Source organism: Vidua macroura, chromosome 3 (genome assembly GCF_024509145.1).
Source record: "Vidua macroura isolate BioBank_ID:100142 chromosome 3, ASM2450914v1, whole genome shotgun sequence".
Lineage (NCBI taxonomy): Eukaryota > Metazoa > Chordata > Aves > Passeriformes > Viduidae > Vidua > Vidua macroura.
Genome location: NC_071573.1, coordinates 90,647,775 through 90,669,746, shown reverse-complemented (window position 1 = coordinate 90,669,746; position 21,972 = coordinate 90,647,775). Strand labels below are relative to the sequence as shown.

Genomic DNA, 21,972 nt, shown 5'->3' with positions numbered 1-21,972 from the left:
TCCAGCCCTGCCCAGTAGATCTGCCAAAATTTCTGTGGGACAAATCACAGCATCTAAAAACCACTTGACCAGAAAATCATTAAGTATTTTTTTAATCATTGGAGGAATGGAATTTTTCTAAGTAAAAAATAAGTAGAATATTAGGGGAAATGCTGATTACAAAAAAAAAAAATTTTCCTTTGTTCTCACTGGTCAGGATTCCTAGCACTGGCTTTTAAAATGGTATTTTTATACCACCTGAAATTAATACATGCAGCACTAGAGTTACATCAGACAAATCATGGCTCAGGGGAATATCACAAACACCTGTGTGTAAGATGGGAAAGAATGATATTTTCCACCCATGTGGCAAACTGATGAAACATTCACCCTGTATTAACACTAAGTCAAACCCTAGGAAGAAAAAAGTCAAATTTACAGGAAAATAGCTATTTTGGAAAAGTGGTCTTCTTTTACACCAAAATAAAATATCATGTACTGATTTTCATTAAGAAAACTATTTATTTTAAGAAAAAAAAAAAAACTAAAAACCACCAAAAGCACTTATATAGATTTATAACAAGTAATCAGTATTTTAGAAATTCGGCTATAAATACCTGATTGTGTTGACTGAGCTAAAAAATATAAAAACTGCTAGCAATGAGTTTAGGTCACTGTGCATGAGGGATTGTTAGATGTGCTCTTTCATTAGTGATTAGCTCCACACTGATATGTGCTTTTCCTGAGGATGCTGGTGTGTGGCTATGACACATAGGCAAAGTGAAAGCTGCTTTGAGAAAAGGGTAACAAACCAAAGATATGCTGAAAGACATGTTATAATAAGCTGATTTTACAGTATAACATCCCAGGATGCCAACGGGCTTCACAACAGTGAAATTAATGTCACTTTTTAACTACTAAATATATGTTCCAAGGCAAAACGGAGTCTTACAGACCTGTGTAACTATAAAGTGTCATTTACACTAATCTCACTGAATTTCACTGTTTGACTCTAAATTCTTTGTATAAGTACTAAGTAAACCAGTCAGTTTTAATCACTCCAAGGTGATAAAGTTTACAGTAAGCTGATACACTACAAACGACACTCATTTACATCTTGAATATAATGAAATGATAGTTTATCTACAGTGAACACTGGTGGTTATCTGACCAAAACAGGTCAAAGGTTCCAGGCATTTTTCTCCTGAAATTACTCAGTGCTGCCTCTAATGACTGATAATTGAAAGCAGAGACTGGAAATATCAAATGTGGTAGGTGACAGATAAGCAACAGATTAATGCAAGTACTCTGTTACAGGACACTGAAAGGTCAGAGGCCCTAGGAATTAGCTATTGTGCTACTGTGAAAAGACAGACATCAAATAGCTGTTACCCCATTCTTGCTCTTCTCTCATTCAAATTCCAGTATCAGAGATGAGACTGTTTAGAGTCACTCACCTTTCATAAATTAAGGCAACAAATGTTTTGTAGGGTGTGTGGAAAGGTGAAAAATGACTCCAGAGAAGCATACAGGGTTAAAAAAAACAACCAACAAAATAAAATAGCTATGCTAGGTGCAAATATTTTAATGAAGTGCATCTGAGAGAAGTTAAGGACATTCATCAGAATGTCATTCTCAGTTGAAGAGAGACCAGATTACAGATTCTAAAATATATATATTGATATTTTTTAAGCTTTGTAACTTTTTTGGCTTGTAAAAAATGAGTGTCAACTTTAGAAAATCACTTTATCTGGGAAAGCATACCTTTCATTTTTTCACCCTGGCAGTCCTCAAAATGTAAAATCTAGTTAATATTGAAGTAAGTGGCAGCCATTTCATTCTGCTCATTGGCCTTTGAATGAGGATTCAAAGGCCAATGAGGATTCTTCTAGAAAAGGTTTTAAATCAGGTGGACTTTTAAAGTCCAAGAATGAAGAAAAATAACTTCCCAAAGTGGTGATTTAAAACCAAAAAAGCAGCAGACTATGATTCCACTTCTCTAAGCACTACTGCTTTACTAGGTTAATCTGTTTCTTAGAATGGTAAGTTTCCTGATCTGAACTCACGGAATCTATTTTGAGTTAGACATTGAAATTGAAAAAAACAGTCACCTGCCCTTAAAGCATTGCTTTGGACACCGGAGATGGCCGCCTGATACAGTCAGTGGAGAGACAATTCTGTTTGTTAAGGGTCAACTGTCTTGGACCAGTGAGTAAACAGAACAAAGGAGTTTATTTACATTTCCCCTTTGGTCCACTGCAGCTCCAGTGGATAGTCCTTGCTCAAAGGACAGTTCAATCCTTATCAGCTGATTTCAATGACTGGATCCTACCTGCCAGGATGTCAGTCGCCCAGCAATGGGACATCCTGAGCCATTCCACAAAAGAAATGCAGGAGTTGAGGGCCAAAATGAGAATGAAATGGGTTGTTGTTCCCACATCTGACTTCTTTTTATTTTTTGACATTAGACATTTACCATTTACATTACCATAATCATTCATCTGAGTGTTTTAACTACAAAACTTCCCCATTGCATGTCTTCCACTTAGGATGAAGTAGTTGTCACCTCAGAAACATGATGGGATGGCTTGCACAACTAAAGTGCTGCTAAAGATAGCTATGAACTCTTGAGAAGGGATAGGCAAGGAAGGAGAGGCAGTGAGGTACCCCTCAACACCGGGTGAGTGTTTATAGGTAAGAATCAGAGGGAAGGCAAATGGCAGATATCCTGGTAGGAGTTTGTTATAGACCATCCAGCCAGGATGGAGAGGGAAATGAAATGTTCTACAAGCAGGTGGGAGAAGTCTCCCAGTCACCAGCCCTTGTTCTCATGGGGGACTTCCACTTACCAGATATCTGCTGGAAATACAACACAGCTGAGAGAAAACAGTCCAGGAGGTTCCTGGAATGCGTGGAACACAACTCCTTGACTCAGCTGGTGAGGGATTCAGCTAGGGAAGGTGGACATGCTGCTAGTGAACAGAGAATCACTGGTGGGTGATGTGGTAGTTGGAGGCCTCTTGGGCACAGCAAACACAGAATTATGGACTTTTAATGGAGTTTTTAATTCCTGAAGAAGTAAGGTAGTGAGCCAGCAGAACTGCTCCTCTGGACTTCCTGAGGGCAAAGTTTTGCCTGTTTAGCAGGTTGGATGGCAGAGTCCCTTGGAAGGCAGACCTGAAGGACAAAGGAGTCCAGGAAGCATGGACATCCTTTACGAGAGAGATCTGAAAGACCAGGAGCAGGCTGTCCCCATGTGCCAAAAGACCAGCCAACAGGGAAGAGGAGCAACTTGCCTGAACAAAGAGCTTTGGCTAGAAATCAGAAAAAAAAGGGGAGTTTATGCACTTTGGAGGAAGGGGCAGGAAATCAGAAGGACTACAAGGATGCATGAGGTTGTGCAGAGAGAAAATGAGAATGACTTGTCAGTGAATGTTTAGTACTTGGAGTCAATGATCTTAAAGGCCTTTCTCAATATAAATGATTCTATATAAAAAATGTAGGCAGAGGTTGAAAATAGGAGTCCCCAAAATTACATTCCACACATACCCTATCTTAGACATGAAAGTCATTGTCAGAAACTTAATCTACATTCAGATCCCCTTCCAACTGGAGCAAAGCTGTTTCCTTTATCAGTGGGGATTTTGCTTAATTAGAAAGGGCAAGTCTCAAGAATTTTTTTTTTCATTGCAGCAGTTCTGTTTCTTAAAAACTGATTTATTGCAGTACTTTTTATTTGAGTTTCTCTGCATTTATTATTATGTATTTAAAGTAATTATATATTTACAGATGTGGTTTTGAAATAATAATGTAAATTACTTCCACATGAAACTTTCTTTTCAAAACACAAAGAATAAAGTTTCACCAGTCATGTGCAGAAGCTAGATACACTGCTGTAAATTTAGTTATTTCACTAAATCCTTTATTTTCAGGTCAGCTACTGACATCAATGAGCAACATTTTCCTATTTTGTTTACCAAAATTAGAGGCAGTTTGAAAATTGTTTGATAAAATACTGTGCAGTTAGTGACAGTTTTAATAAATGAAATACTTATTGAATCCAAATTTTTAGTAGTTAAACATCCCTTCTATAATTGAACAGACTTACTGAACTGTATAAATTGCATAGTAATTCAAATCAAAATAAAGTCAATGAAAAAACCTTCAACAATGGCAATATAAAGCAAGAAGGAAAAGAGAAAGAATAATAAAAAAATCAAACCAACAAAAACCGATTGCCTGTCTTTTTTCAAAGCAAATATTTCACTTATTGGTTTTCTTTCTTTAACCCTCAAAGAAATGCATTTCAATATCCCATACTTTATAAAAAAAAGAAAGTTAGATTGTATTAATGTATTTTAATAAAGCACTTGGTATTACATCTTCTGAGAGTGCTGTTCTATTATTAAAATGTTCATTTCTTCATTTTGTTATTGTAGTCAATAAGCTCTCATAGATCCTTGCAATTAACAAAACACATTTCAGAAACTCCACATAGTGTAAAGACTAAAATATTATTAAGGTGGACTTTCAAATTATGTGATTTCTATTTTCTAATCCCCTCAAAATGTACATGCAATGTTATCACTTTAGTAAGTGATAGACAGTACCCAGGTAAATAATGCAAGTTATATATCCATGCTAGAATATAAGTGAATATGTAAAAGGGTAAGTTTCTTCTTTTTTTTTTTTTTCATGAATTATTTTAAGAATTAGAACTCAGTTAATAGTTAAAAGCTTCCAGCATTCACCATGAGAAGGAAAGAGTTCCCAGAAACCATGTAACTGTTCCTGCCAGCAACTTTTATAAGCAGATACCTAAAGAAATGCCTCAATCAAAGAGGCATAACTAGGTTTGGCTTTCTCACACACAATCTCCCAGGTGATCTGGACACTGTAAGATTACCCATGATACCTTCTTGTTACTCTACATTAAAATATGGAGTGAAGCAGAAGTTTTAATGAAATTGCTGGTCTTCATTCAATAGCCAATGTTTTGTTAAAAATTTCATTGCTAAACATGTGTTATTCATTCAATTTACTCTTCTTCCAAGTCAAATGCACTTGCTCAACAAGTCAAAACAAGTGCTGCACTGCAGCTGGTCCAATGATAATTAAATGCTGGAAGGCTTTCAGTTGTTGATACAAAATAAGTGGGAAAGCAACACCCTGCTTTTCTTATGCTGCCTTGAACCTGGCCAAAACAAGAGGAGAAGTAACCAGACAAAGAGATTGAGTTTTAGAAATGAATAGAACTTTGAGAGTCTAAGTTTGGGTACTACCACAATCCTATCATAAAAGATAGTTGGCAACATGATTCCTCGAAGTCTCCTTTTTCTGATGGTTTTGACAGTATAATGCCCTGTATCTTTCAACCTGACAAATGCAAATCTTTCACTCCAGTTGCTCAGCTGTAGCATGAAGCACAACAAAAGATACAACTCCACATATGTGCTATTTAATCTTTAATAAGTAAGGACCTTTGTTGTTTCGAGACATACCATATTACAAAGGCACTCCAATCACAAATACATGTTAATCTAAATCTACTAGATTTCTGATTGTGTTCAGTTTCATCAGTGATAAATAAATCTTTACTCGGAAAAAAAGAGCTCATCAAAGATCCCTCTATTACGTCGTTCTGAGCTAATGCATAGATAAATTAGCTAATCCTTACACCACCAAGCCTCAGGTTGCTAATTTTGCCTGCTGTTTTCAATGATGGCTATTTTGCCTCACCTTTGGCAAAGCCAGTAAATTTTGATACCGTCTGTCAATAGACTTCCATTTTTTCTCACATTTAATTCTGTTTTTCTATAATCACAGATCATCACAAAGAAAACTAACAATTATTGCCAGGTTTCTGACTGTGTGTGAAAGTCAGGATGTCAGATCAACACAACCTCAAGGTTAACAAATGACAGAAAAAAAGATCCCTCTTGGGTTCAGCTGCAACTGAATAGAAACAAAAGTTATACCTCTGGGATCCAATGGTCAGAAAATAGGTGTAAGTTATAACTGTTTTGACACTGTAAAAGTATACAGATGGAACATAACTTCTGAGGAGGGTGAAAGGGCATATATCATCATAGGGCAACTGGCAGGGGAGGAAAAGCTAAACATTAAAGTGCACTCTATCTTCTCACATCTCCTTAGTTTCTGCTTATGTTAACCCTCTGCTCACTTCCAGCCAGAGGTGGCGTGTCAGTCTACCATTTAGCATTCATGCATGTTGTCTGATAAACTCCATCTATTTTCTGCTGTGGAATTGGTTGGAAATACTTCCATGGAAGTTGTATTTGAACTCTAAACTGGAAATGGCTGGATAGGCAATATTTTTCTGCTTACTCTGTGCTCACATCTGAGTATTTTAACGTTACCCATACCCATTAACACTGACCAAACATTCCATAAAAACAGTCCAGCTGTAACAAGGATAAGGAAGAAAGCCCTCAAGAACATCTCATTTAGAGAGTAAAAGGCTTCTTTACATATAAGAAATCAAAAAATTTTGCTATACTATACTATAGACAGGATATTAAATGCAGTTGCAAAAAATAGCTGCTCACAGGCCGTGCACTTAGTTATTATGTCAGCTTGGCTCAAATAACATCAGAAGTCCTCTGATTTATGCTTCAGTTGCACAAATGTATACTGGGCTAATCACTATACTAAGTCATCACCTTACAATTAAAAATGTAAGGAGAGCAAGCTTCATCTTTTATAATCTGTTGGCCCTTATTTTGCAGGTTTGTCCTGCACACTCTTGCTGTTTTCCAACACCAAGGACCCACCTAGGAGAGCCTAAGCAGTGGTGCTGAGAAACAGAGCAACGGGGCCAGAAGCACAGCAGGGGCAGGCCCTCACAGACATTACACTGGAAGAAAACAGGAGGAAGATGAGGAGGAAGAGCAGATAGGAGACTGGCCAGGGATGGTGAGGAATAGCATTTTCAGACAGCAAGTTTTAACAGTCAGTTTGGGATATGATTGTGGTTTTAACAGCTTGTTAATATGGATACAAATGTACCCTCTCCTCTGTAGCTCTGTCAGTCTAATCTGACCATGATTTATTCTCAGAGAGATAATTTCACCACCATATGGAACAAGTCCCCTCAAAAAGAAGGAAAAAATTTGGATTTTTTTTTTGTCCTGAAAGAAGTTTAAAACTTACCAAAGTTAATTGTCATTTTGACCCTCTTTCTGGGCAGAAACTCACTGATAGTTAGTGAATAAAATACCTCTAGGTTGGTCATCCAGCATTACACCCGCACTGCCACAGGAAAGAAAAATAAATCTTCACAAACAATGTGAAGAGCTCAGATTAACTCTAGGTAACAGGACAGTAGGTCGTGATCCCTCATGGTAGGTTCTTTAGTATAGACTTGGGGACAGCGATACAGGAGGCTCAAAATGACATAACAAGCAAGAAACTAATTTCCAAAGTAGAAAGTATGACATTTTGAGCACAGAGTAGGGTTCATCCAACAGTTGTCTGATGCAAGATCGTCACACCTCTCCAAAAAAGACCCAATGATTGATGTCAAAGACAAGAGTAAGGTCCTGCTTCTTTTTAGCTACTCTGTCACAGAGTCACAGAGAGGCTGTGTTTGGAGGGTACTTGAGGAGGTCATCTGCTCCTGGCTCAGGCACAGCCACCTAGAGCTGGTTGCCCAGGACTGTGGACATGCTTGTAATATTTCTGCATTTGCAGTTTTACTCCACCTGGGACTGCATTTCTCATATTCCTCACGCAGTTACTTACAAACACAATAACTGAGCTGACTGTAAAGGTATCTACAATCACGCTATAGGTGTAACACTTCTCTGGAACAGCAAAGGTGGTCTCCTGGAGCTTGCACACTGCTGAGCTGAGGTGGCCCAGACAAAACTTTTGTGTCTTTCTGAGCAGAAGGTAAGAATGAGCAGGTAGTGGGAACCTGACCTGCAATCTTTTTGGTACAACACCACTAAGAATATTTCACATGCATTTTGCAGGAGCTGATCAACCTCTGCCCAAGCTTGTGCTAAACCTGTGTTTCCACTAGGTTTAGAAGTGACAACTGCTCTAATCTTTGGGGATAGACTTAGTTCTTTTATCAAGCAAAAAAAACCCATTTGTCAATCTGGAAGCATCACGGTCTCATCTTTTGGAGACATGTTTTCATTCCCATTTTGATGAAAACATGATCCCTACCTGCAGACAAGGAGAAGCAGCATGATTTAATGGAGGCTGTGGTAAATCTCACTGATATAATAATGCAATGTTAATGATATGGTGATACTTTAATAAAAGCAGCTTCATTACTGTACAGCAGCAGATGGTAATGCAAACACAGCATGAACAGGTCATAACTTGCTTGGCAGCTGTGCCCATGAAGCCAAGATTTCAGTTCATGAATGTTCCTGTGTACCAGTTCCAGCTGAGCGATGAATGCCTCTTGGACAAGGTCTCCCATGCTAATAAGCAGATCTTTTGTGTTTGGGTGTATAAGGATTACATACAAATATGGAGCAAGCAGAACACAACTGCTGGGCAATCAAAATAGTGGCAATATGCTGTTAATGACATTAGTCTCTTCATTCTGAGCCAATGAATTGCATTCTGAGCATGAACTTGAACTAATTGACCTTAAGATTAGCTCAGTTGGGCAGAGCATGGTGCTTATATGACCAAGGCTGGGGGTTCAATCCCCATATGGGCCATTCACTTAAGAGTTGCACTTGATTCTTGTGAGTCCCTTTCAACTCTGAGTATTCTGTGATCTGTGTCTCAGAATTTACTCCACAGCATCAATTGCCTCTGTATTTTGCATTAACACATATCTGTATTTTTATAGAAAAATATATATGTACACATATTTTATAAAATTATAGATATACTTACTTAAATTAAAAATTTGATATACTTAAAAATGCTTTCCTTGTAAATGTGATCTCATTATTATATACAGCCTCATTAAACGTGATTATTAATTCAATAGTTTAAGATGTGATGAAAAAAAAATTACCTTTTGAAGAACCATAGTTGATAGCTATAGGATATAATATAGGAGATAACCAAAGAATTAAAGAAAAGAAAAAACTTAATTCTGAAAAAATATGTAATTTTAAATTACTGTGATATACAATACTGTATAGTGTCACATTATACTACCTCTCAAAATTCTGAAAAATAAATCAGCCCTTCCTGAATGCCATCATATTTAATTGTATTTTCAGGTATATTTTCTATTGCTTAACACCCAAGGGTATTTAAAAATATGATCTTTTGAATACCTTACTATTACACCCAGCAAATTCTGTGTTTTACTTTTAATCATATATGCTTGTAATTTAAATCAATACACAAAAAAACATTTAACTGTGTAAAAGCAATTGTGTCTAGTTGAACTATAGGTTTAACCTTTGCTACATGAAAGACAGTACAGAGTTCTAGCTTTCACAATAGTGTTCAGTCCACGGTGACAACCATGGGCAGTACTGCATCAGCCAAAGAGCTCAAAGCACAGCCCTAAGTAACTTATCTTTTTTATCTAGAATTTGACTCACGCTGGATGATAAACCATTGCAATAATGCCATAATGATGTACAATTAACCACTACAAACAATTAATTCTTTATGGCACTTCATTCTGCAAGAAGTCTATTGATCACTGTTATAATAAAACGAAATTGAACGTATATTCTTTTGCCTTGCCTTAAAATTTTAGGACTAGATTTTCACCTGGTAATGGTAATTTTATAGCTTCTATTCCCTTTTTCCTTAATGTATTTTAGGAAATCAAGTTTAAGTTTTCTACAAATTTGTGGAAAGTAACCTATGGAACAACAACAGAAAAGGATATATATATATATATATGTATATGTATATATCTCATCACTAGTCAGTAGAAAAGTTATATGGTCATTGTCATATGTTTCAAAAGTTGTCAACTGTATGAAAAGCATCGTAAAATAAAAAGTGCTTGAAGTTGCTTTCTGAGCCTTTAGAGTGACCATTTTCAAGACCTGCAGCTCTTTCTGGATGTTGATTTGTTTTAATTTTTGTTTTTCTGCAGCTGCAGGGGATAATTGCTGATCTTTAATGAAACCTTAGATGTGCTCATAAATCATAAATGCACAAAAAAAATCTCATAGGAAATATTATGTAAGTCTCAAAAAACTCGTGGGAACTGGCAATTTTATGGAAGCATAAGAAACTGAAATTTTGGAAAACTACAGAGATATCATTTGTGGAAACAGAGGCTACTCTCTTTTATATCATCAGATGTGAACTTCAGCCTTTGCAGTACTGTTGATATCTCACTTCTTTCTTGATCTCTTTGGAGAAACATCCAAGCTGTTAGTCAGAGGGGAGAAGCCCTTCTCAGAACAAAAAAAAAGTGTGATTTTATTCACAGAAGTACCAACGATCCTAAATGGAAAAGGACTCGTTTAAGGATCTAATTTTGCCATCGACTGGGCAAGCCACAGCTCTCATTAGCCTGACTACAAGATTACTCAGCACCTCATACCACTGAATTCTGCTGCCGTTTTTGTCTTCAGGTCTTTGGAGCAGATCCATAAACTCGCCTCCTTATTTCAAAATGTTACAACAGGATGTAATTAAGTACAATTAACAAGGAGGTCAAATGGTCATCTGATAAACACTGGTCCAAACAGGCAGCTTGAAAGGTCAGGGCTGTTAAAGCCACATAGTATTGATGGGAAAGAATATCATGATTTAAGGGGGAAAAAATTCCAGTGACTAAAACTGAAGAGATTTACATGCTTTCTATATTACATACACAAAGCCATGCACACAGACTGATATGCATGCACGCATGACTCACAGAGACACAAACCTATATTCTGAGAACAAGAGCTAAGCTAGCCACACTTCCTCTCTTCATTACACCAGAACACAAATCTCAGGTTTGGTGCCTCTTTTTCATTTTCATTATTTTGTAAACTGTGTTTTAAGAACAGCAAACTTGTCGCCCTTATAGAAGAGCCTTTTTTAGCACTTTCTAAAATAAAATTTGAGATCACCATGATGAAATGCAAGGTGTTGTGAGGCTTTTAGAAGCAAAGTATTTTACAGAGCACCCAGCCAGAGTAAAACACAAGAAGAAAGCTGTAACAGTCCTCTGCAACTTCAAAGAATGACAATGCACAGAAGAGAAAATGAACGCAGGAGTCTGTGCCTATCCTCATTTTATGGACTGGAAAACAGAGGCACACTGTTTTCATTCTCTATCTGAGGCTCTTCAGGATTTTCCTATTAGGTTGCTCTGATATTTCACTCACTGACTCAGCTGGGGATGGGACTGACTCACTGCAAAATCTTTGCATACATTTAATTTTCATGTATGAGGCAGCAAGGTAACCTGGTCAGGAGCAGCAGATTAACCTTTGGGATCACTGACATGTTATGACTTGTAGTTTTTGACAAATATTCCAGCTGAGCTAACCTTGGGAACAACCTTCCCAGAGCTATGTTCCTACTGGATCTCCACCATCATAAATCACCCCAAAGACTACAGCTGTTATGGGATTGTACACTGGGCTTGGACTTGCTCCCACAGTGATATCATCCACACTACTGTTCTCCCACTCTTTCAATTTCTCAGCTAGTGTTTTGAAAACTGTGCCATCAGAATCCCATGGCTCTAGGCACCAGATACCATCTGCCCACTGCTCCAAAATCAGATTCCCTGCTCATACAGTGCTCCTGCTCCTTCTTGTTCTAAGGCCTAGAACAAAACAGAAAACATATTTTTTCCAGAATTTTCTTCTTTGACAGAACAGAATTTAACACCTCTACGACCAAAAATTATGCCATTCACAACTGAAAAAGTCCAATAAAATGAATTTTTGAATTTATTTTGCAGCATCATATAGCTGCATACCTCATGCATATTTCCCCTCCGTTTTAAAATAATAAATGTTTTAAATGGATATGCCTAGCCAAATTCCTATTAATTTACAATAATCACTCTGGAATAGGGGGACAGCTTTACCAGATCATATGAATTTAACTTCATTAATTTGACTACAGTCAAATACCTGGGATTAAAACAACAACAATTTCATTTAATTGACCCTGTCAACAAAGGGATATAATGACAGAATCATCAAAGTTGGAAAAGACCTTAAGGTTCTCATGGAGTCTGAATAAGTAATATTGTTAAGTCAGATAAAGATAAACCTTACAGAAATTTCAGCTGTTCAAATTTCTTCCTCATCCTGATTCTCCTTGAAAATGAAAATTACATGGAATTTTGCTTCTGCAAAGTCACTGGTTATTAGCTACAGATGCATATCATGAACCAGCACTAGCTGTCCTGGTTAGTTTTCTAGGTTCTGACTCATTAACAATTTTTGCCTCAGTTTGTCTTGAATTACAGTAGAAAAAAAAGTAGAACCACATTTTGGTAAGGTACCACATGTGCCACATGTGTATTAAGTGGCATAGTAGTGGTTAATAAAGCCAGGCTCTTGATCTATTGCACCAGAATAATTGCTCAAAAAGAGCTGGGAACTAAACACCAAAATTCACCTCTTGAAGCATCTCTCAATAACTGGGAAATTTCCGAGTGGAAAGCTGAGCTACAAAATCTTTCCTTTTCTACTTTTATTACAGTCATGTTTTGTATAGAAAAAAATTCGTAATTCAGTGCAAAACACAAACCAGCTCTTGCTTGGTGTGCCCCACCCACAAACTTAAATAATGTAGTTGTCAGGGTTGACAGGTTCTGCCTGCTGTAGCATTTCTGTGTTTTATAGGAAATTTTAACCAGGGTGTTATTTTAAGAGATGAGCAAATGGGGAAACCCCATGGCCTAGCCAATAAATATGAACTTTAGGTGCAATGGAGCACTCATAAATATGACTCAGAACAAGGGGATTCATTGTTTCTCCTGACCCCTCTTAGCTGCTTCTCTGATCTCAACCTCTGTGTGCGTCATGGCAGCCCTCATCCTTTAACCTGCGGTTTTTAAAAGCAGCTCCTAAGTTATTTACGGCTGCAAACGTTAGTAGCCCGTCTGTGTACTCCCGGCACACACATACCCAAGGGTGGGGGGAGCTGCATTTTGTTTTGCAAGGAATGAAAAGGTTTGCCTGGGAAGCCAAGTGCCTGGGGAGTATGAGGTAGCTGCTCTGCTGCAAGGGATTCAGAAGAAAAGTGCTCCCTTTGCCTTCAAGGCTTACTCAGAGAAGAAACCCACACCTGCGCTAATTTTGCTTCTCATTTGCATGGCATCTCTCTTTGTCATGCTCTTTGCTCTTTCTCCATCTGCATTCACCTTCTCCCTACCATGGTGAACTTCCACTTTTGTAATCCTACTAGCATGGGAAATGCTCCAGTGCTGCAACATCATGCTCCACAGAGGAGCAGGACTAAATCTCCCAGCAATTTCTGCAGAGGCTCTTTCTCTGTTGTGAACCTTTCCCATGCCCAGTAGGTCTGTATCTAGCCCTGCACGTTGGCTGCTGCCTACTGAGTAGAGGGATGTCCTCCTTCTAAAGCCCTTCTTCTGTGCTTTGCCGCTTTTCTGTCGTGCCTGCTCTCATTCCTTCCCTCTCCATCTCCCGTGCTGTTGCCTGGACTCACCACTTCTCTGCCTTTAATCCTTTCTACAGTCAAATGCCACTGACATAAAACTAAAGTTCAGTGACCCTCCCTAGGCAGCAGGGGTTAGAGACAAGGGAAAGGACAAGGAGGAGAGGATAGGGAAAAGTGTGGGAAATAATTATAAAGTCTGGTAGCAGCCAGAGCTCTCCTGAAGCCCTGGGGAGCCTTTCTTTAGCTGGAGGCTGCAATTGGCACTTCATAAACTGTTCATTCTCAGCTATGTGGAAACACCAGACGACACCTAGAATGATCAGACTGCAATCAATCATTTTTTTCCAAATTCTATTAGTTTGTGGGCCTATGAAAGCAAGCTGAAAGGAACTGCCATGGCTAAAAAGAAAAGAGAAAGGAACTGCCTCTGTCATAATTACCTCCATAACTCAGGCAGTAAGTAGGCAGGTAGCCACAGTAAAATTCTTTGTAAAATTTAACATTCAGAGAAAATAATAACAGGAGCAATAACTGTGGGAGATGACATAGATGCCAAAGTTGTCCAGTTATCTTAGAAAACAACCCAGATTTTAGGGAGAGAACCAAGATGCTCTCTATCCAGTCTATGGCAGGATTCCTCCCCTAATACTCTCCACACAGAGATGTCTCCACAAGCCTGCCTCTTTCTCTTTCATGGTTAGCCAGAGTCACTGCCAGATTGTGTTTTCCTGGGAAAATATGCACTGTACAATACATACAATCCCCAAAACCCCACCCAAAGTCTGTGTTTAGTCTGGAAAGGAACACTTTCTAAAGAAGAAGCGGAACTGGGTTAGCCGTTCTTCCCAATGGGAAAAATATTAATAATAATATATATTTTTATATATCCATACATATATATAGCTTTTCACCATGCACGTCTAACCATCTGCTAAATCAGTTTCTCTTCAGTTATCTGCAAATTCTTTCAAACCTGTCGGCAAGGAGAGTCAGACAGTTTTATACCCCAGTTAATGGAGAGCTTGACATTTTTTTGGCCGGCTAGATACAATAATTTACTTGGATTTAAAGTGTTAACTTTGGCAAAAAAATTAATTGACAGTTATAAAAACATTATTTTGTTAGATGATATTTATGGATCACACAAACCTATTTTGAGGTAGAGCTATATAGTTCTTAAGATTCATGTAACTTGAGAGATTTCAAAGGAAATATAAAGTATTTCAATATAAAACAACAAATGTAGTGTAATTCAGAAAAGGGATATGGGGAATATTTCTTTCTAAAAATTAAAAGCAATCTCCAAAAACCTACTCTGCCATTGCACAAAAATTGGTTAAAACTCAAATGAATTGTAAGTATTGGATGAGGATTTTTAGCTCATGTTATCCTGTGAGTAAATAGAAAACAAACAAAAGTATTTTGCAAAACGTTGTCTTAGTATTTAATTTGATCATAGAAAATTATTTCATAATTCATAGTTATTTCTAAAGGCTGACTTTACTAGGTCACATGAAATTTATTGCATTCACTCACTGGGTGATAAAACTTTAATAAAGGGAAAAAAAAGTCTTAGAATTTCAAGATGTCAAGTGATGCCTACTTTGGATAAAAATTAAGTGAGACCTCCTTGATCCAGTTTGCTCTAAATGTTATGTAAAAGAGTGAAAAACAACACCTTATTGACTTGGGGTTGCCATTGAATAAAAGATTCAAAAACGTTTTCTCATTTTTTCTCAGTATTGATCCAATTCCACAATAGACATGGGGTCTATTTGTAATTTAACAAATTTTATCTTTGCAATAGCATCCCTCTGTTCAAGGCAAGATAATAATGCTCTTTCAATCACTTCAGCTAAGGCTGTGTCAATATTTTCATTAGAAGCCTGCGTTTATACACTAAAACTGTACCACAGCCAACGAAATTCATGTACGGTTAAAATTAAGACAGCAGCATCTGAAATCCTGTGGAAAAGAAAGAAAGTGTGCTCATTCCTGAGCTTTAGGAGAGAAGTTAATGATTCTGAGGCCTTTTGCATGTATCCTTCAAACCCCTTCCTCAGCTCCTGGCATTTTATAGCTTAACACACCATATTCCTTGCTGATGATATGTTAGCTGTGAGTGGAAGGTTGTAGAAACTGAATTAGTTTAATTTAAGAAATGAGCTACTAGGTATGCTCAGGGTCTAATTGCAGTAAGGAATCCTTTCTTTTTTTGTGTGTAACAAAAATATATCTTTACAGGTATTTGGTGTGGATTGATGTACTGTAGGTTTCTCAAAGTAGCTGTAAAATTTGTTCTATACCATGTTAACATTCTCCAATGAACACAATGGGCTATAAATCTTTTGAATTTATATATTTACTTAATGATTCAAGTTTTAAAGAAGCATATAATCTGTAAAACAGTGTTCAAAGTTGGGATAGAGAAGCTGGAGAAATATGAACAGTCTTCTGTGCCTCAGACAAAATTTCCATTGATTTCAGTGTCTGGTTTACAACTGAACACAGCACGTGTGGTTTCAAAATTATTCTAAGATTGTGGAATTATTCACATTGTCTGTGAAGAAGAAAAAATGTCTTTCTGGGGTACACTGGTTACTTAAAAAATCTCAGTAACTATTATATCCTTCTTAGTACACGTACATCAGGGGTAACAAATTTTATTGTGATCTTCACATTAAAGTTTTTGAAATTAATTTTATATGCTAAAAAAGAAAACATAACAGAAAACCACAAAATCAGATATATATCTCCCATTTTATGGAATCTTCATATTAATTAACAGGAAAATATGAAGAAAGCAAACAGGCTTGCCTAGCAAAAGAAATAATCTGTTAGGAGAAAAATTAATAGACGTGTTGTAAAAAAAAAATGAAAATACAGACCATTTCAATGGCATGAGAAGGAACACCTAAGTATAGTGGATTTAATGATCACTTTGATGATAATGGAAAAATCAGTATTTGAAATGTTTAAATGTAGTTTACAAAAGGGCTTCTGTTTTTCCAAGCCTCATCCATGTAGATCTATTTTATTCAATCCCCCTCTTTTTGTAAGAGGTGAAGAGTGGGAACACTAACATTTATCTTAAGAAAGTTCTTCCCTAACTAAATTTTGAGTGAGCAAAAAGTGAGTTGGACTGCATAAGTATTATTTGCCTGTTCTCTGGGGAATGGGGTATCCTATACATGTCATTTTGGGAGACCAGCCAGAAAAGAAGATACCAGAACACTAAAGAGTCGGGGTTTTGCAATAATACAATAAAATTATACTAGGATAAAAAACACCCAGTCAGGAAAACAAAGTTCTGAATTTGAAGGTGATATAATCAGATCTTTGAAAATCCCAGTGTGTTTAGTGGAGGATTTATTCTTTGACTGCTGGACCAAACCCAGTTAACTCCTCTGTTACACTCATCAATATTTATGGCGAGTTGCCAACACACACAGTCTTATACAAAACACGAGACAAGACAAAGTCTCTGTCTTGTTGTATCTTTCAAGAAAGAAAGAGATGGAAATTCTGATATAAATTCCAGTAGAAAGAGCAGGTGTTTACAATTTTAACTTCAGGAGAAATAAATGCATTCTTATTTTTCTTCCTGGTTGCTTGACAGAATTATGATTGCAGTTCCCTTGATAATTATTTTCTAAATTTGTTTTTGAAAGTGAGGTATTTGCAGCTCCAACAGGTTGGGGTTTTAATCAAAGTTAGCATATGAGTTTAAATTTTTATTCTTTAATATAAAATTATTTGCTTTTGTCTATTTTTCCTTTACTTTTTAGTCTTTTTCAGTCTTTTCAATTCTTATGCTTAATAATTTCTATCCAACATCTCAGCTACATATTTCTTGTTTCAATATATATGTCTTAAATTGTTATAACTAGTACAATTATATACAAAAGTTTCAATTTAAAATATTGTGATGATTAATAGAGTTTTATAATTACACATTATATAATTAATGGTGTGCAAGTATGAACATGGTGAATACTATTTTCAGAGCAGATTTCTTTGATGCAAGTTGTCTGGGGCTTCAATTCTAAATCCATTTGAGTTATTACTGTGCTGCATCAGCATTTATTGATTTTAAGGTACAGCATTAGCATTCACTTATCACTGCATATTTTTCCCCATTCTCCATTAAAAGAGCTTGCCCTCATCTGTCACAGTCTCATACTGCATAAATCATATAAAATGGCTACTTGTTTCCATGATTTATTTCATTTTTATGTTAATTATACTGAAACATAGGATTGTTTAATAAAAATGTTGAAGCTAATCTATATTGGTCATCAATATTTTTTACGCATTTTATGCTGTGGAATGTGTGATATACCACAGTATCCAACCTGTATGGAAGGGTATTTAAAGTGAATTAGGATTTAAACTGACTTAGAGTTGAGACACATTTTAATTTTACAGATGTCAAATCAAACCTGATATTTCCACAGTATTTTGTTATAAGTGAATGCGGTCTATTAATATTAATCACTAGAAAAATACAGCATCTCAGCCCCAGTTTTCACAGTTTTGAAACATAAGGTAAGCTTTAGCTTCTCAGAATTACTTTCTTAAGGTAGCACTGGCATCCCAACAAAATAAGACAATTATTAGAAAATTCCTACCCAAGGTAAGAGACTCAGTGGAAACTTGAGTTCTTCCAGAGAAGGTTTTTGTCTGGGAAAGCACAGTAGGATCAGCCTAGGACATATCTGACTCTGAAACTTCAAAGACTTCTACTCATTCACTGCAAGAAGTCCTATTGTAATCAAAGACATTTCTGAAATCAAAGGCTAGGTCCCATGTAAATAGTGCTCAGGGATGCTGATGGAATGGTCCCTGATATATTTACAGAGGGTACTTCTCAGGACACACAAGCAAAATATTTGCAGGATCAGTGTCTTGACTAATGCTAAGAGCATTTCTGATTTTTCTGTATAACTTCTCTATTTGAAATTCAGCTGACTCCAGATGCTCTTGGTAAATCAAGGCACCCAATGTTAATTTAAAAATAATAAATGAGCAATATATAACTGTTTCTTAATGATAAGGAATGCACATTCAAAAAACAGATTCCATTTCTTTCCTAACCTGCTGTTTCCGGAGCAAAAACAAAAAGCAAATGTATTCAGAGGTGTGGACATCTGTTACTCTTAAGGAAAAAGATCTCAGACTTGAACACCTCCTTGTCAGCCAAATAATTGATGAAAAGTGATTTAATTATTATGCCAAATAAACTCTAGAGTGTTACTTTCCTAGAATTTTAGTATTTGGAGTATTAGTATTTACTAAAAACCTGGTAGACATAAAAAATACAGAATGTGTGAGATAAAATGAAGGTATTTTGGAACATGTGCCACTGTTAAAAAGTTTCTACAGAAAGTATTACCCTGGAAAACAAGAGTTCATCAGAATTTGTACCGGCTTATTGTGAAACTTCAAGTTTTCAATTAAATCTCTTGCTATTCTGGTCCAATGAGAAGTGGATTTTTAGCCAAATTTATGAGTTCTGCAGCATTTCAAGCACTTATAAAAATACTAAATGGATTTCTTGAATTATTTGCAGCTTTCTAGATTACATTTAAGTTGTGCTTTAGTAAAGAAATCTGTAACTGCTTTTTTCTCCTACAAAGAAACTGGCAAGCGTGTTTATTACACTCAGAAGCCAATATAATTTAGTTTTATCAGGTTTTGTATCTGAATTTATATAATTTTCAAAAGCATTCTTTACTTGCATGTTTCTGGTGTTTAATACTCTACTTGTCATTTAATTTATTTATGACAGAGAAAATAAGAACCATTGTAGATTTTGAGCACCATTGCAGTATAATAAAACACAGCCTGTTGTTATTAAATAGAAATAACAAAAGAACAGCAACAGATTATTTAAAATCCAGCCATTCAACTAAAAAGATAATAAAATTCTGACTCTTAACAACAGAAAAAAAACCCACTAAATAACCTAAGAATTTTTTAATGGTTTAACTTTTCCCTTTTCATACCTTTCTAGGCTTTAAAATATTAACAACTGATGTTTGTTCATGTGTAAGCTTTAAGGAAAACACTGAGGGAAATAACTGAGCAATAGGCATAAGTGTTTGATTTTTAGAGATTTAAAAAAAAAGGAGTTAGTTGGCCTAAGGCTAGAATTTTCATTACATCAATGAAAGAAAGAAAACAGAAGCCAGCAGAGGGAAGTTATAGAAACTGACTTTATATAAACAGTGAGAAAAATCTTTTTCCATGGCCACCTACAACGTAGCTACTTTACCATCCGTATGATTTTTCTTTTACCAGTGGCACAGCAGCCCGGGCTCAATCCTGCTGTTTTAGAACAGGTTACAGTTCGGCCGAGAGGTTTGCCCTTCACAAGATCAGGCTAACAGCTTGTCAGAGAGAGCAAAAACAAAAAATATTTCCACATACCTAAATTGACAAAGCTCATGACCATGTCAGCATCATTCAGAAAGTTGGTGTCGTGCAGGCTGTTTAAGGGAGGATTCTGTGTGGTCAGGGGGGTCATGCGAGATAATTGTATTCTCCGCGAATATCCGTTTGGAGAGGCAGGGTATCCTTTTCGTATCCCTCTGCTCTCCCCTGCCATTGATCCCTTTAGTGAATACTCCAGCTCCTCAGAATCCTCTTCATTTGTCATGGCATTATACAGGTCCAGCATGAAGAGGGGTGCAGAAGAAGCCTGCTTTCCTGGTGAAAATGGTCTGGGTCTGTGAGGTAAACCCAGGATAGAGAGAATCTCTCTCTGAATCTCCCTTCTTTCATGGTTCCGCAGCCTCCTGTAAATAAAACTCGAATGGACATGATTGTCTCCTAAACCTCCCTGTGCGTGACCCACCAGAACCCAGCAATTCCAGAGCAAGCCCACGAAAGCTTTGAGCGCAGTTAGGTTCATCTTTGAAAAGAAAAAGAACAAGGAAAAAAAAAAAAAAGAAAAAACAACTTTTCTCCTACTTGTTCTGAGTTCCTATGAGGTCTGCTTTCCCAGTAGTTGAAAAACAAAATTTACCTATTCTTCATGTCAATGTCATCTCTAAACGTAACATCGTAACATCTTTGGTGATTCCTCTCCCCCCACCCTGTTTAAATATTATGGAATGTGTCAGGTTGCAGTTATTTCTAAGAAAGCTGAAATTCAGACTTCCAATTTTCCACTGTTGTTATCGTTTTTTCTGCATTTATGGAGCAGAAGACCAGTATTTTGTCAGCTGACCTAGGCATTCCTATATAAACCTTAGATAACCAGGTCTTTGGTGGGGAGCTGTATTAGCAAGAGATGTTCTTCTGACACATTGTAGTTCCCAGAGTAATCTTCCCTTGTTATTCTGAGTTCTTCTTACACCTTGTGCTCTTCCCAAGATAAAATCCTGAGTCACAGATTTGTCTTGATCTGTACCTTGGAGGTGTAACACATATTTGTCCAGCAGCCTGGAGACAACTTTAACATCTTTTGAATCTCTTGAGTGTAAAGTAATTCTAAAGCATGTATTAATCAAATTAATGTGTTGCCATGAATTTACTTGCAAAAAATAACCTTCTGTAAATCCATTCAACCCTTTTCAGCTTCTGAACTGTTATTTCCAACTGTAGCAGGCACAAATATAACAGCTCTCTTCAAGAGAGATCTAAAGACTAATGTAAGCACAACCCTGCTGGGAAAGAAGAGGCTTCTCATTGTAATTTGAAACGGGTATAGCAAAAAAGTCCTTAACCCTTCTCTTGCCAGATAGAGCTTTAAACCTCTCCCCCTGTCTCTCCAATTTACAGTAACATACCTAATTTTGGCTAATGGCTGTTTTTTTGACAATAGCTTGCACAACCAATTTTAACTGTAACAATTTTAGGATATATAGATGGCATAATATGGAAGCTCTTGTGAGTCTCCTTATGAGTCTATGTTTTAGTAAACCTGAGTAGGAAACTCTCATAACAGACTAAAATAGCATCTCGCTAATTCAAGGAAAGTTTATGTTTTAGGCAAGTTTAGCTAACAAAGGTGATCTTTTTAATAAACTCTGTAGGGAATTTTGTCAGTGAGGCTTGACTCTTTTCTAAAAATGTTGCGAATGCAATCTGAATGAAAACAAATTTATTCAGCAAGCAAGATTTCAAATTGTGCACAACCAAGGCTGCAATTATGGTTATAGTCACAACTTTCATAAACTGTAATTTGCAATGATAATTTATTCAAAGTACATTTTTACTCATAAATTGCTATATTACTTTTCCCAGTAAATATGCAAAGTTAAAATTTAATCCCACAGCCTGTTATTAAGTTTTACTGAAGAAATAAGAATATTAAATAGATTTTAAAGCTGCTGCCCATGAAGTTAAGGTTCAGTGTAGAATTTTTTGACAGCAGGTAACTGGTGTTTTCCTCTTACTTTCTCAAAATCACCGTGTTAAATTTCATACTGCTCA

At 36.6% G+C, this 21,972-nt stretch overlaps 1 protein-coding gene across 2 annotated transcripts in view; it reads right to left on the bottom strand.

Annotated features, from left to right (window-relative positions):
• Positions 1 to 20,446, bottom strand: part of BMP5 (bone morphogenetic protein 5) — a 56,126-nt gene extending 35,680 nt beyond the window's left edge. For both annotated transcript variants that reach the window (XM_053973345.1, XM_053973346.1), the window contains exon 1: positions 19,963 to 20,446. In XM_053973345.1, the coding sequence (XP_053829320.1) occupies positions 19,963 to 20,446 (484 nt within the window). The remainder of the gene's footprint in view (positions 1 to 19,962) is intronic.
• Between the last annotated feature and the right edge of the window lie 1,526 nt (positions 20,447 to 21,972).